The sequence below is a fragment of the Bubalus bubalis genome, chromosome 21 (genome assembly GCF_019923935.1).
Source record: "Bubalus bubalis isolate 160015118507 breed Murrah chromosome 21, NDDB_SH_1, whole genome shotgun sequence".
Classification (NCBI taxonomy): Eukaryota; Metazoa; Chordata; class Mammalia; order Artiodactyla; family Bovidae; genus Bubalus; species Bubalus bubalis.
The window spans coordinates 57,603,591-57,618,977 of NC_059177.1; the positions used below are offsets into that span (position 1 = coordinate 57,603,591).

General features: G+C 53.6%; 1 protein-coding gene across 6 annotated transcripts in view; it reads left to right on the top strand.

Annotated features, from left to right (window-relative positions):
- GRIP2 (glutamate receptor interacting protein 2) overlaps positions 1-15,387 on the top strand; it is a 103,769-nt gene that overhangs the window by 66,804 nt on the left and 21,578 nt on the right. For 5 of the 6 annotated variants that reach the window (XM_025272157.3, XM_044933606.2, XM_044933608.2 and 2 more), the window contains exons 4-14: positions 1,185-1,330; positions 1,987-2,073; positions 2,993-3,068; positions 4,348-4,493; positions 7,661-7,808; positions 7,919-8,088; positions 9,767-9,892; positions 10,177-10,326; positions 13,246-13,432; positions 14,091-14,236; positions 14,939-15,019. In XM_025272157.3, coding sequence (XP_025127942.3) covers positions 1,185-1,330; positions 1,987-2,073; positions 2,993-3,068; positions 4,348-4,493; positions 7,661-7,808; positions 7,919-8,088; positions 9,767-9,892; positions 10,177-10,326; positions 13,246-13,432; positions 14,091-14,236; positions 14,939-15,019 — 1,463 coding nt within the window. The remainder of the gene's footprint in view (positions 1-1,184; positions 1,331-1,986; positions 2,074-2,992; positions 3,069-4,347; positions 4,494-7,660; positions 7,809-7,918; positions 8,089-9,766; positions 9,893-10,176; positions 10,327-13,245; positions 13,433-14,090; positions 14,237-14,938; positions 15,020-15,387) is intronic. The other variant, XM_044933607.2, reaches the window with a different exon arrangement.

Below are 15,387 nucleotides of genomic sequence, written 5' to 3' on the forward strand. Positions count from 1 at the left end.
GGGCTGGGTGTCTGTGGAGGAAGGGCTAGAGGCCACTTCATTCCCTTTCCTCTGGAGCCAACCCAACCCCAGCACCCCATGCTCACAGGGCCCTCCAGGCCTTTTCACTCGCAGAACCCTCTGCCCAGAAGGCCCCTTCCCTAGACACCCTCCTCCTCTCATTGTGTGTCCGACTCTGTGCAACCCCATGGACTGCAGCCCACCAGGCTCCTCTGTTCATGGGATTCTCCAGGCAAGGATACTGGAGTGGGTTGCTATGCCCTCCTCTAGGGGCTCCACCTGACCCTGGGACCGAACCCGGGTCTCTTACACAGGCAGGCAGATTCTTTACCGCTGAGCCACCAGGGAAGCCCAGAGACCCTCCTGGCAAATTCCTATTCCTCCCTCCTCACTGCCTCTGGCAAGCCCTCCCAAGGCCCCAGGCTGAAGCACCACTCTGCTTGGCTGGCACTTCCACACACACTGCCTGCATTTTCGTACTATTTACTTTACCTCGGGGGCTCCCTGGACCATGGAAGTGAAAGTCGCTCAGTCGTGTCCGACTCTTTGCGACTCCATGGACTATACAGTCCATGGAATTCTCCAGGCCAGAATACTGGAGTGGGTAGCCTTTCTCTTCTCCAGGGGATCTTCCCAACCCAGGGATCGAACCCAGATCTCCCACATTGCAGGTGGATTCTTTACCTGCTGAGTCACAAGGGAAGCAAGAACACTGGAGTGGGTAGCCTATCCCTTTTCCAGTGGATCTTCCCCACCCAGGAATCGAACCGGGGTCTCCTGCGTTGCAGGCAGATTCAGGTCCATGAAAACTAGGAGTTAGCCTCTGTATTACTACTGCCCCTCTGGGCCCAGGAAGAGTGTTAAGGGATAGCAAGCACTAACATCTGGCCACTCTGTAGAGCTCTGTGAGGGTGATGCCCCCGCAGGAGGGAAAGCAGGCCGGCTAGCATCAATGTGGGGGGTGGTGGGGAGAAGACCAGGCCTGGGTGTCTCCCAGATCCAGGGTAGGATCCGCACTCTCCTGCTCACCCGCCGTGTGGCCCCGGACCAGGCCTGCCCTCTCTGAGCCTCAGTTTCCGCACCTGTAAGATGGGGCCGCAGAGACCCCCGGGATTCAGCAGGCGGGGAGGATGTGAACGCCAGCGTGTGTCAGCCGGCGCGTGCACTGGCCTCCTCTCTCCCAGGAGTGACCTGCTGAATGTGGGCGACTACATCCGGTCAGTGAACGGGATCCACCTGACCAGGCTCCGCCACGATGAGATCATCACCCTACTGAAGAACGTGGGCGAGCGCGTGGTGCTGGAGGTGGAGTTTGAGCTGCCCCCGCCCGGTGGGTGCCCTCGGGCTGGGAACCCCCTCCACTACCTTGGTCGCGGGGGGCCGCGGCTGCCTCCCTGACAGCACCTGGGCGGGCAGGACCTGGGGACTGGCCACAGACCGCCAGGCCGCACCCGGGGCGTTGCTGCAATGTAGCACGCTGTCACCAGGAGGCGGCAGGGCCTGTTTGTAACACCCTTATCCTGCTTGGTTTCCAGACGCTTCTCCTCTGGGGGGAAGGTTTTAGGAATGTCGCCGAGTACATAGGTCCCCGCCCTTCCCGTGCGGCACCGAGTACAGTGGCCTGGGGTGCTTTAGCTCAGCTCTGAATTTCCAAAGTTGGTCTGAAGTCTTGAAATCTGAGTAACTGTCTGGAATTGAGCTCGAGCCTAAGACTGCCAGCCCTGGACTCAAGCTTGAGTCCTGCCGCTGTCTCTGTGAGAGCCCGGGCCGGCCCTCTCCCCTCTGTAAGCGGAGGACTGAGTGGGCTTCAGGGGGGAGGGCGCCTCTAAGCCTCACTTGTCCTGCTTGTCAAATGGGGTGGGGGGAGTTGGCCTTTCCTGCAGTGTCTGTGACTGGTGACCCGCCTGTCCTGGAACGAACTCTGGGGACGGCTGCCAGCTTGGTGATGCGACCGAAGGACTCAGGAGGGTCTCCACGTCTCCCCAGCCCCCGAGAACAACCCAGGGATCGTTTCAAAGACAGTGGATGTCCCCCTCTACAAGGAGGGCGATAGCTTTGGCTTTGTCCTCAGAGGTCAGTGTAAGACTCACCTTTGCGGCCAAGGGACGCGGAGGCTAATGCCAATTCTGTGTGTTCTGCTTTGCTCTATGAATTATAATATATTTATATTTAAATTTAGATAAATAAATATATATTTAAATTTAAATAAACTTAAATTTAAACAAACATGTTTATATTAAACAAACATAAGTTTATTAAAATAAATTCATTTTTATATTTAAATAAATACATATATATTTATACTTAAATAAATTTACGTTTATACTTAAATAAATGTATATTTATTAATATATTTACATTTTATAATTATATATTAATATAATTTATATTTATATTTAGATTTAAATATAGTTACAAATATGTAATTGATAAATCTTTATGATATATCTATATTATATTAACTATAATTTTTATTTTTAAATATAGCTTATATTTATATAATTATATATAAAATAATGTTTATATTTATATATTTATTTGCATTTATATTAATATGTTTATATAAATATATTTATATTTATATAATCTTTTTCTGAACTTTAAGAACCCAGGATCATTAAATCAAGTATTAGATGGAAAACTTGGCCAACCAATAAAGTGTGCGTGATTGAGGAAGTGAAAGGGAAAAGTTGTAACAGAAAGTGAAGTTCAGAGCTCCCTAGCAACCAGGGAGAAAAGGGAAATCGGATGAGATTGCAGGAGAGAAAGCAAGCTGTTTAACCGAGAGAGGACTTTGGTTTTATTCCCTACTTTCCGTCCCACCTCTGGATGGGATTTAGAGCCCATGTCTCATAGGAGGGGCAGGGAATAGCAGGGACAGAGTCCTCGAGCAGAGGGGATGAAGGAAGCCTGCTTAAGGTCTGGGTGGGGGCCTCCGGGCACCAGGCAGCGGTGGGTGGATGACTGCCGTCTCTTGTCAAATTCTGTCCAGGAGGTGCCCATGAAGATGGGCACAAGTCCCGCCCGCTTGTCCTGACCTACGTGCGGCCTGGCGGCCCTGCCGACAGGTGAGCCTGAGCTGGGGAAGCTTACAGCCTCGGCCTGCACCACCCTCGCCCAGCTCCCCTGGGATGAAGGTCCAGACGGGGGAACACCCCCGCCCAGCATCACTCAGTAGCTTGTTGGTGGAGCCAGCCCTAAGTCCCACATGAGGGGGGCCCCGAGCTCTTTCTTCCCCAAGATCCTGCTCTCTGCAGGGTGGAGAGCTTTGGTGTGGTGTTGTTGCCTCTTCCCTGGCCTTCATTTTCCCATCTGTGGAATGGGCCCAATAGTGGAGCCCTGCAGAGCTGATGCGAGGGCTGTGGGGCTTGGTGACAGGCGTCAGTGTGGCCCTCAGTGACAGAGCCTCCCCAGTCCTGGCCACACTGCCGGCTGGCCCTGCCTGGTGCCTGCTCAGAAGCTCCAGGAGGAGAGAAGGTGAGGGAGGAACACGCCTAGCTCCCAGCTCCTGGCCCCCCGACCTCCCGAAGGGCTATTCCTGGCCATTTTAAGAAAAGCCTGGAATGGCCTCGTCAGAAATCTAAACCCGTCCTTGGGGCCTGTGACGAGCTATTCATAGAACCACCCAGAATAGCCTTGGCCACCTGTTGGGGCAGGCATTCCAGAGCTGGGTTATGACCCAGGCCGAGGCGAACCCCCTCAGGCCGTTCCCCTGGGACCCAGCGGAATTCCTTCCCAGGCATGTTTGTCACCAGGCCAGAGTCACTGCTGAGACCCAGGGAGGGGCCCTGGGCGGGCGCCCTGTGTGCAGGCAGCTCCAAGCCTCCAGACGGCCCGCCCCTGGTGCTGGGTGGTCCTGGCAGGGCTGGGACCCCGGTAAGGCCCTGGAGGTGACCTCAAAGGGCATCTCCAGCTCAGCCGCTGGAGGGCTGACCTGGGACTGTGAATTTACTAAGCACTAATTGGTGCTGGGAAAGACTGAAGGTGGGAGGAAAAGGGGACGACAGAGGATGAGATGGTTGGACGGTATCACTGACTCGATAGACATGAGTTTGGGTAAACTCTGGGAGTTGGTGATGGACAGGGAGGCCTGGTGTGCTGCAGTCCATGGGATCACAAAGAGTCGGACATAACTGAGTGACTGACCTGAACTGAATTGGGGCGGGGGGTGTCGTCGCTGACCCGACCTCCATCAGTTCTTTGGCTTCTTCCGCATGCCCTCCCTGGTTTGTTCACCCACGCGTGCTGTCCCTCATCCGTTCTGCCCGTCTCCTTCCTCCGATCCCTGCCCTCCCTCTGTTCTCTCGCTCACTGGACGAGGCGGCATGACCTGGCCCTTCCCCGCAGGGAGGGCTCCTTGAAGGTGGGGGACAGACTGCTCAGCGTTGACGGGATCCCGCTGCAGGGGGCCAGCCACGCCACTGCCCTGGCCACGCTGCGGCAGTGCGGCCACGAGGCGCTCTTCCAGGTGGAGTACGACGTGGCCATCCCAGGTGAGTTGTGGCCTGAGGGCTCGGGCTGCAGCGAGAAGAGGCCCCAGGGTGGAGGGCAGGGAGTGGGGGGCACACATCCCCATCACTGCAAGGGCTGTGTGACCCTGGCCCGGTCGCAGCCTCTCTGGGCCCCTCTGGGTGGTACACGCTCTGCCAGGCACCAGGGATCCATCTGAGAACAACACAGATGAGGTCTCTGTTCCCATGGGGCTGACATTCTGGTGGGGAGAAATGGATCATGGACAGGATAAGTCATATACAGAGTGTGTCAGAGGATGATCAGTTTAGTTCAGTTCAGTTCAGTCGCTCAGTCGTGTCCGACTCTTTGCAACCCCATGAATCGCAGCACGCCAGGCCTCCCTGTCCATCACCAACTCCCGCAGTTCACTCAGACTCACGTCCATCGAGTCGGTGATGCCATCCAGCCATCTCATCCTCTGTCATTCCCTTCTCCTCCTGCCCCCAATCCCTCCCAGCATCAGAGTCTTTTCCAATGAGTCAACTCTTCGCATGAGGTGGCCAAAGTACTGGAGTTTCAGCTTTAGCATCATTCCTTCCAAAGAAATCCCAGGGCTGATCTCCTTCAGAATGGACTGGTTGGATCTCCTTGCAGTCCAAGGGACTCCCAACACCACAGTTCTAAAGCATCAGTTCTTCGGCGCTCAGCCTTCTTCACAGTCCAACTCTCACATCCATACATGACCACTGGAAAAACCATAGCCTTGACTAGATGGACCTTTGTTAGCGAAGTAATGTCTCTGCTTTTGAATATGCTATCTAGGTTGGTCATAACTTTCCTTCCAAGGAGTAAGCGTCTTTTAATTTCATGGCTGCAGTCACCATCTGCAGTGATTTTGGAGCCCCAAAAAATAAAGTCTGACACTGTTTCCACTGTTTCTCCATCTATTTCCCATGAAGTGATGGGACCAGATGCCATGATCTTCGTTTTCTGAATGTTGAGCTTTAAGCCAACTTTTTCACTCTCCACTTTCACTTTCATCAAGAGACTTTTTAGTTCCTCTTCACTTTCTGCCGTAAGGGTGGTGTCATCTGCACATGTGAGGTTATTGATATTTCTCCCGGCAATCTTGATTCCAGCTTGTGCTTCTTCCAGTCCAGAGTTTCTCATGATGTACCCTGCATATAAGTTAAATAAGCAGGGTGACAATATACAGCCTTGACGTACTCCTTTTCCTATTTGGAAACAGTCTGTTGTTCCATGTCCAGTTCTAACTGTTGCTTCCTGACCTGCCTACAGATTTCTCAAGAGGCAGGTCAGGTGGTCTGGTATTCCCATCTCTTTCAGAATTTTCCACAGTTTGTTGTGATCCACACAGTCAAAGGCTTTGGCATAGTCAATAAAGTAGAAATAGATGTTTTTCTGGAACTCTCTTGCTTTTTCCATGATCCAGCAGATGTTGGCAATTTGATCTCTGGTTCTTCTGCCTTTTCTAAAACCAGTTTGAACATCAGGAAGTTCACGGTTCACGTATTGCTGAAGCCTGGCTTGGAGAGTTTTGAGCATTACTTTACTAGCGAGTGAGATGAGTGCAATTGTGTGGTAGTTTGAGCGTTCTTTGGCATTGCCTTTCTTTGGGATTGGAATGAAAACTGACCTTTTCCAGTCCTGTGGCCACTGTTGAGTTTTCCAAATTTGCTGGCATATTGAGTGCAGCACTTTCACAGCATCATCTTCCAGGATTTGAAATAGCTCAACTGGAATTCCATCACCTCCACTAGCTTTGTTTATAGTGATACTTCCTAAGGCCCACTTGACTTCACATTCCAGGATGTCCGGTTCTAGGTCAGTGATCACACCATCACACAGCTACAGCTCCTTGGATGTGGGGTTGGTCCTCCCGGCTGCCGCCCCTGACCTCGGACGTGGGGTAGCTCCTCTCAGCCGTTGCCCCTGACCTCAGACGCGGGGTAGCTCCTCTCAGCCATTGCCCCTGACCTCGGACGCGGGGTAGCTTCTCTCGGCTGCTGCCCCTGACCTCGGACTTGGGTAGCTCTTCTCAGCCGTTCCTGCGCCGTCGCAGCCTGGCACTCTTGGCCGCTGCCCCTGACCTCGGACATGGGGTAACTCCTCTTGGCCGCCGCCCTTTGGGCATGGGGTCCTCCCGGCTTCTGCCCCTGACCTCGGACGTGGGGTAGGAGGGCCTAGAGGAGCTATCCCATGTTGAAGGTCAGGAAGGGCGGCGGTGAAGAGATACCCCACGTCCAAGGTAAGGAGCAGCGGCTGCACTTTGCTGGAACAGCCGTGAAGAGATACCCCATGCCCAAGGTAAGAGAAACCCAAATAAGACGGTAGGTGTTGCAAGAGGTCATCAGAGGGCAGACACACTGAAACCATACTCACAGAGGATGATAAGTGTGCAAAAAAAAAAAAAAAAAAAATCAGGGAGACACTTTGTAACCTGCGGCCGTGCAGGTGGGTGGAAAGTGATGGTGGCTGGAGCAGGCGCTGAGTGGAGGTGTAGAGAGGAGTTAGATCTGGGAAGGACGATGACGCTCTGCTGGCCTGGTTTGCTGAGGTTTCGACACGTGGGTGGGAAAAAGAGTGGAAAGAGCCGGGTTTTGTTTTCCAGCCACTGGGTGGGTGCATGGGGTGCTGTTTTCTGAGATGGGGAAGGCTCGTAGTGAAATCCCACAGTTCAGTGTATACAGTAGGCTCTTGATGCTTGAGTGCTCAGTTGCTGCCGTCATGTCTGACTCTTTGTGGCTCCATGGACTGTAGCCCGCCAGGCTCCTCTGTCCATGGCATTCTCCAGGCAAGAATACTGGAGTGGGTTGTCATGCCCTCCTGCAGGGGATCTTCCTGACCCAGGGATCAAACCCGAGTCTCTTTATGTCTCCTGCATTGGCAGGCGGATTCTTTACCACTAGCACCATCTGGGAAGCGCAGGCTCTCAATATATGTGAGTAAATTAGTACTGTTCACCAAAGCCTTGGGATCAGAGCCTCTCTGAAACCTGAATTCCTGACCCTCCTCTGCCACTGAGTGGCCATGTGAACTTGGACGAGGCCTTTGCCTCCAGGCGCCTCAGTTTTCTTGTTTGTAAAGTGGATGCAGTGATCCCTCCCTGGCAGTGAGAATTAAGCTGAGACGGAGGAAGGTGCTGAATTATTTGCATCTCAAACTCCTCTTTCCTTCCACGTATCAGACACGGTGGCCAACGCTTCGGGGCCCTTAATAGTGGAAATCACCAAGACGCCAGGGTCAGCTCTGGGGATCTCCCTCACCACCGGCTCCCACCGGAACAAGCCTGTCATCACCATCGACCGCATCAAGCCGGCCAGCGTGGTGGACAGGTGGGGCACCTGCTGGGAGCTGCCGTGGTGTGTGTTGGAGGGGTGCAGGGAGAGAATCGTCTGGAGCTGTCTGGCTGTACCCTTTCCCCTTTGCTCCCTGACCCGGCCAGGAGTGGGGCCCTGCATGCCGGAGACCACATCCTGTCCATCGACGGTACCAGCACTGAACACTGCTCGCTGCTTGAAGCCACCAAGCTCCTGGCCAGCGTGTCGGAGAAAGTGCGGCTGGAGATCCTGCCTGCGCCCCAGAGCCGGCGGCCCCTCAAGCCCTCAGAGGCAGGTGAGTCCCCTGCAGACCTCAGGGCTCAACCCTGAGGGCTAAGGGGCAGGCTAGCATTTAGCGGAACAAATGTCCAGTCCCACAGGGACGCTCAAAGTATCAAGTGCAGCAGCTAAGGGTGGGGAAATAGGGCAGATAAATAACTTGGGTGTTTAAATGGCAACCCACTCCAGTATTCTTGCCTGGAAAATCCCATGGATGGAGGAGCCTGGTGGGCTACAGTCCATGGGGTCACAAAGAGTCAGACAGGATTGAGCAACGAACACTTTCACACTTTCTGATCTGACAGTTTGCTGGCGTGGATACCCCCAAAGCTAGATCCATCACTGGTTGCATTAATAGAAGTATGAGGGCTGGAACAAGGGAGGGGATAGTCCTTCTGTGCCCTGTGCTACTCAGAATTTGGACCCGTGGGCTCACCCCAGGGCCCTCAGCAGGTCCAGAGGAGGCAGCCAGGCAGTCAGGAGGGCCTAGAGCCACCCCTGTGAGTCCCTCAGATGTCCCAGCATCTGTTCTCCCACCCGCTGCTGTGCTGCTGGGGCTTCCCAGGGATCATCTGGGTACACCCCCGTGACACGTCTACAAGGTCAGTATGGAGGCTCTGAGGGTCTGAGCAGTGCAGGTCCTTCTGATGACACTTGGCTGCCGACAGTCCCCTTGGCTCTCCCTAAATAAACGTCTGCCAAGCCCATGTGGTAACTCCTTCTATCCTCCCAGCTTCCCTGGGAAGTAGCCGCCTTGTCCCATTTTACAGTTATGACAGCGAGGCACAGGGCAGGGCGCAGGGACTTGTCCCAGTCCCGCAGCTCATCAGCCATGGAGCCGGGATTGGACTCAGGTCCTGGCCCCAGAGTCGGCCCAGCCCTTGGGTGGCAGTGGGAACGCCACACAGGGAGGTAGAATCAATGGGCTGAGATCACAGGGACCTCGTCCGTCTATCCAAGAGCATGCTGCCCCAGGCTGGACATCCCCCACCCCCCGACTCCCCACAAAGTCCTGCAGCAGAAGGAAGAGCCAGAATGGGGTCTGGGGCTGCAGGGAGGAGGACCAGGTCAGGGAGGTGAGAGAGGCAGGGTCCGTGGGCTCCCCTGGGAAGCGGATGCTTAGCTGGAGTCAAGAGTTCACTGAAGTCGAGGCCCATGAAAGGTTGAGGGGGGACAGACTTAGACTGCGATGTGGGTCCTTGCAAGCCTGGGCCAATCCAACAGGGACCCACGTGGCCCCCGAGAGCCCAGCATGGGGCAGAAACACCCGGCCCTGGTGCCCTGCTTGACCAGCCCCAGGCCAAGGCTGCCCAGGCTACAGCATGACCGCAGTCCCCGGAGGTGCTCCAGCTGGTCACCGTCTGCCAGCTGCACTCCTTGGAGCTGACCGGCCGGTTGGCCTGGTTCACATCCTGCTCCTCCAGCCCTCCCAGCTGTGGGCTGGTGCGGCTTTCCCTCTCGGATCCCTGCCTCTCGGGCTGCTGCGTAGCTGAGCCCTGAGCACAGGGCCCGGCACACAGCGGGCGTCCGGGACATGTGGGCAAAGTCTGGAATGCCCAGCCTGGCTCAGAAACTCCAGACCTTCTGTTCCCGCTCTCCTCCCCTTGCTGGGCAGACGGAGCTCATCCTCCAGGGGCATGGAGTCCAGACCCACCCAGCCCCTAACGCCTGTCTCTCCTCTTCCTCCACCGCAGTGAAGGTGCAGAGGAGCGAGCAGCTGCATCGCTGGGACCCCTGCGTGCCCTCCTGCCACAGCCCCCAGCCCGGCCGCTGCAGGACACCCACCTGGGCCGCCCCTGCCGGCCAGGACCAGAACCGCTGTAAAGTGCCCTCCCCGCAGTCACTCTCCTCTGTCCCTGGGGAGGGGCTGGAGCCTGTTTTATAGGGAAGGAAGCTGAGACTCAGAGAAGTGAGGGGCCCCTGTCTGGCAGCTGGGTTTCACCAGGTCTGTGAAAAGCCTGTAAGCTTTGAGGCCCAGAGAGGGAGAGACAGGCCTGAGGTCACACAGTGAGCATGGTCGGGGCGGAGGAGGCACCCCTGTGTCTCCCTGGGGTGGGGTGGAGGGCTGTGCTGGGCTCATGGGTCTGTGCTCTCATCTCCCCAGCCTTATCCTCATCTCCCTTCTCCTCGCCGACCGTGAACCACGCCTTTTCTTGCACCAACCCCAGCACCCTGCCTCGTGGATCCCAGCCCATGAGCCCCCGGACCACAATGGGGCGGAGGCGGCCGCGGAGAAGGGAACACAAGAGCTCATGTAAGCCGTGGTCTCTTCTCTCCCCTCTGGGCTGCCGGTATGCCTGAGAGAGAGATTTGCCAACGTGTGGGGTATTTGGGGCAGGGCCGGGGGTGGGGAGGCGGCATTCCATAGAGTATGTGGTACACCAGGTTGCTGAGGATGGTTGGACAGGTTGCACACTGCACAAGGGCTCTCCTGAGGAGTGCCAGTGAATTTGTACACTTTGTCTTGTAATTTTATCATGAAAAATTCCCAGCAGGTGGTGGCAAAGTGTCCTGAGGAAAGGCTGCCTTTTTCAGATTTGTGTGAAGGTCTCAGAGTAACTTCCTTTCATTTTTCTCTTCTTCAACCCTCTGATCCATTCCAGGGGGTGGTGTTACTTTGTCTTTACCACCCTTCTGACATTTGTTAATTTTCCCTAAGGCAGTGAAAACTAGCCATCCAGGCCTGAAACTAGCCATCCAGAATATAGTAATATTTAGTTTTATTAGGTATATATTTCGACTCAACTTTTGCTTGTTGACACTTTTCTTTATTTGTGATCAATATATATAGTTCCTTTTGAAATGAAGGCATGTAAGAATTTTTTATTTAAAAATTTTAAAAATTATTTAGTTTTTATTTATTTGGCTGCATTGGGTCTTGGTTTCAGCACATGGGATCTTTTGTTGCGGCACACAGATCCTCTCTCTAGTTGTGGCGGGTGGGCTCAGCCATCGTGGTACACAGACCCAGTTGCTCTGCAGTATGTGGGGTCTTAGTTCCCTGACCAGAGATTGTGTCCCTTGCATCACAAGGCAGACTTTTAACCACTGGACCACCAGGGAAGTCCCTTAAGTGTTTTTTAAAAGAATAGTAATGAACGATAATGCAGGAGACCTGTGGAAGTAGCAAAAAGTCATGATTGCCCAGAATTTTTTTCTTTAATATTTATTTATTTGGCCACCCCAGGTCTTAGTTGCACCATGTGGGATCTAGTTCCCTGACCAGGGATCAAACCCAGGCCCTTTGTGTTGAGAGTGCTGAGTCTTAGCCATTGGACCACCAGGGAAGTCCAGGGCTCTGAATTTTGAAATCTTGCCTGGGAAGAATCTTTCCTTTGTTGATGTAGAGAGTGTTCCCAGCCTCTTTCCATGTGAATTGCAGAGGCCTCCAGGAAGAATGGAGGGTCAAACTGGGCCATTTAGGATTGAACCAGGTGAGGAAAGAGAGAAACATAAGTCAGTTTGGCACTGAAAGGCGCTAAACATGGTTATGAGCTTCCTGGCAGCCAAGGCGAAAAGAGAAACAGAATTCAGAGTCAGGTGATAGAGAAAATACAACTTTACCAGCCACCATCGTCACCCACTGAAGCAGCAGGTATGTAGGTGAAGAGATTCAGAAATATTTTTCACAGGCAGGAGCTTATGGAGCCTGGAGACTCTTGGGACCCCTTACCTGTCTCCTTCCTTGATGATAACGACTAATTAGTTAAATAAAAAATTTTGAATACTTCCAATGTTCCAAATACCATTTTTATCATTGGTGATGTAATCGTGAAAAAAATAATGAATAGAAATATAATAATACAATATATCCAACAATAAAGTAGGTTACACATATTATAATGTGTGATATATAATAATATAGGAAAATAATATATAAAGACACAATGGTATAACTAATAGAATGACATAAGTTTTATTTAATAAATGATATCCAATATCCATATTAATAATACAAATATATTTTATATGTGGAATATAAAATACAATATGTTAAATAACATATTAAATAGTGAAACATGGAGTTATCATGTGACACAGAAATTCCACTGTTAAATAAATACCCAGGAGAAATGAAAACATATGTCATATTCACCCTAAAACATATTTATGAATGTTTATACAGTGTCATTCATAATATCCAAAAGGTGGGAATAACCCAGATGTCCATCAATGGATGAATTTTAAAAAATGTGGTACCATCATACAGTGGGATATTAGCCTCAAGAAGGAGGACATCTTGATCTATGCTACATGGATGAACCCTGAAAACATGCTAAGTGAAAGAAACCACATACAAAAGACCATTTATAGTATGATTCCATTGATATGAGATGTCCAGAACAGGCAAATCTATAGACACAAGAAAGTATGCTCAGGGCTGGGAGAAACAGGAGGATTTGAGTGACTAATGGAAACAGGGTTTCTTTGAGGGATTGAAAATGCTAAAATTAATTGAGGGAATGGTTGTACAACTTGAATATACTAAATAATCAATATATTTACTAAAACCCATTGAATTGTACATTCTGTGGGTGAATACTGTGGAAGCTGAACTATATCTCAATAAAGCTGTTGCCAAAAATAGCATAATATATACTATCGCATCTAATAGTAATATAATGTGATATTTGATATATGATACAATAATAAAATAAGTTGAAGTATAACATCACACAGGGCTTCCTCACGCTCAGGGGTAAAGCATCCATCTGCTAACACAAGAGACACGGGTTTGATCCTTGGGTCGGGAAGATCCCCTGGAGAAGGGCATGGCAACCCATTCCAGTATTGTTGCCTGGGAAATCCCATGGACAAAGGTGCCTGGAGGGCTACAGCCCGGAGTTGCAAGGCGTAGGACACGACTTAGCGACTGAGCACGGCATAACATCACACAACATCACAGGACGTCATATCACGGACCCTCAGAGCCTGTTTTATAACATGGCATTCCAGGAGCTGTCTTCCTGGATCCTGGGCGCAGCTCTGCCAGGTGGAACCCATGACCCCAAAGTTCAGAATGGGCCGCGACTTGGCCCCGCCCCGGGGCGGGTCGGGCCTCCCACTCACGTGCCCTCTCCGACTCCAGGTGGTCCCGCCGAGGGTGGGTGGGCTTTGGCAGGAAGTAACCCCCGGGACAGTGCCCTGAGCGCCGTGCCCGTCTGCCCCGCAGTGTCGCTGGCCTCCAGCACGGTGGGGCCAGGCGGACAGATTGTGCACACGGAGACCACGGAGGTCGTGCTCTGCGGAGACCCCCTCAGCGGCTTCGGCCTCCAACTCCAGGGCGGCATCTTCGCCACCGAGACCTTGTCCTCCCCACCCCTCGTGCGTTTTATTGAGCCTGACAGCCCGGCGGAGAGGTGAGCCTACTGCCCCCTCGCCGTGGGCCTGCCACTCTCCAATTCGGTGGGGTGGGGCCTCACGGACAGCCTGGGAAGTCCAGTCACACGCTTAGCCTGGCTGCACAGGTGTATCTTACATCCATCACGGTCCACCCCGTCGCCAGCCCCGTTTTGTAGATGAGGGGTCTGAGGCTCAGAGAAGCTGATTCACCTGCCCAGGGTCACACAGCTTGGGAGTGACCCATGACACGAACCCCAGTGTGGTCTGAAGTCCGAGTCCTGTATATACATCTCCTGAGGCATGGCATCATCCCCACGGGACAGAGAAACTGAGGCCCAGCGAGGGCATCCCTTATAGCCAGTGTCCCGGGTAAATGGCCTGAGCGGGTAAACGGCCTGAGGAGCTGCCGCTGGCGCGGTACGGGGCGGGGCGGGGCGCTACCAGCCCCGCCCAGCCCCGCCCAGGCCCCGCCCTCGTCCGGGGATATGGGCGGGGCCTGGCCCTGCTCCTGGGCCGCCAGTTCCTGACTTCCAAAGGAGCCGCTCCTCTCTCCGCCCCGCCCAAACCCCGCCCCGCCCGAACCCCGCCCCCGCCCGGGATGTGGGCGGGGCCTGGCACTGCTCCTGCGCAGCCAGTTTCTGGCTTCGAAAGGGGCCGCTTCTCTCTCCGGTTCAGGTGTGGACTGCTGCAGGTAGGGGACCGCGTCCTAGCCATTAACGGCATCGCCACCGAGGACGGGACGATGGAGGAGGCCAACCAGCTGTTGCGGGACGCGGCGCTGGCCCACAAGGTCGTGCTGGAGGTGGAGTTTGACGTGGCCGGTGAGTGGGTACCTGCGGCTTCCTCGTTTCCTTCGCGACCCCTTTCTCCACCCTGCTCCTCCCACCTCCTTCCCCGCTTCTTTCCGCGTTTGCAGCGTGTCCCCAGAACGCTGGGAGAAAGGCACGGGGCGGGAGTGAAGAAATTGCACACGCCAGTGTGAATGAGGGTTTTTGCAAGGGAACAGGAGCCGCGGGTGGGGGAGGTGAGGGTTTATGCAAAGATCCCCAAACAACTCGGTTAGAATTCTGGCTCCTGATTTGGACACCGTGTAATTTCGGACAGGGCTTGTGCTCCTCCATCCTCAGTTTTCCCCAGGGTAAAAACAGTGTAAAGTGGATAGAATCCTCTATCCCAAGGGGTGTTGTTGAGATGAGATGAGATGAAGCTCCTGGAAGCACCAGCTGAGGTCCGTCATGTGAGAGGTGCCCTTTAAATCCTTGCTGGATCCGAATGGCTTGGGCCGGGCTAGGGGGCCCCAGTGGCAGCTGTAGGTCGGGGTACCAATCCTGACTGTGCTCTGACCCGGTGGGTGCTTTTCTGGGACAAATCGGTGCACCGTGCCTCAGTTTCTTCTGTGGGTAGAGGAAGCAGGATGGGGTTGTGTTTAGCATCCCTCTCCACTGGACCAGAATGAGTGTGGGGTGCGGACTCCCTGAGGCTATTCGCTTGAGTCTCCCAGGTTTGTGTCTGTTTGCACCCAGAGTCCGTCATCCCGAGCAGCGGCACCTTCCACGTGAAGCTGCCCAAGAGGCGCGGCGTGGAGCTGGGCATCACCATCAGCTGTGAGTCCCCGTCCTGTGCGCCCTCCAGCCTGCCCCGAGTCCACCCAGCATGAGGCAATCAGGGGAAGACTCTGGGTGGGAGAGGGGGCTGGCTGACTTGACTTCCCTCTGTCTGCAGTGCGTGTCCTCAGGCAAGGCTTCTGGAAGCCTCGGTTTTCTTTGCACAGTAGGAGTCTCCTGGCCTATTTAGTCTCCAGGGGTGGTTAAGTGGTTTTATGAGGCACCAGTCACGTGGCCCAGGTTTGGTTTTCTGTTGCCTGTGTATTCCCAGGGCCCAGGAAAGGCCTGGAACATAGTCAGTGCTTAATTCATGTTTGTCAAAGGAGTGAAAGTGAGGGACTGCAGAATGGAAAGAAGAAGGTACAGGA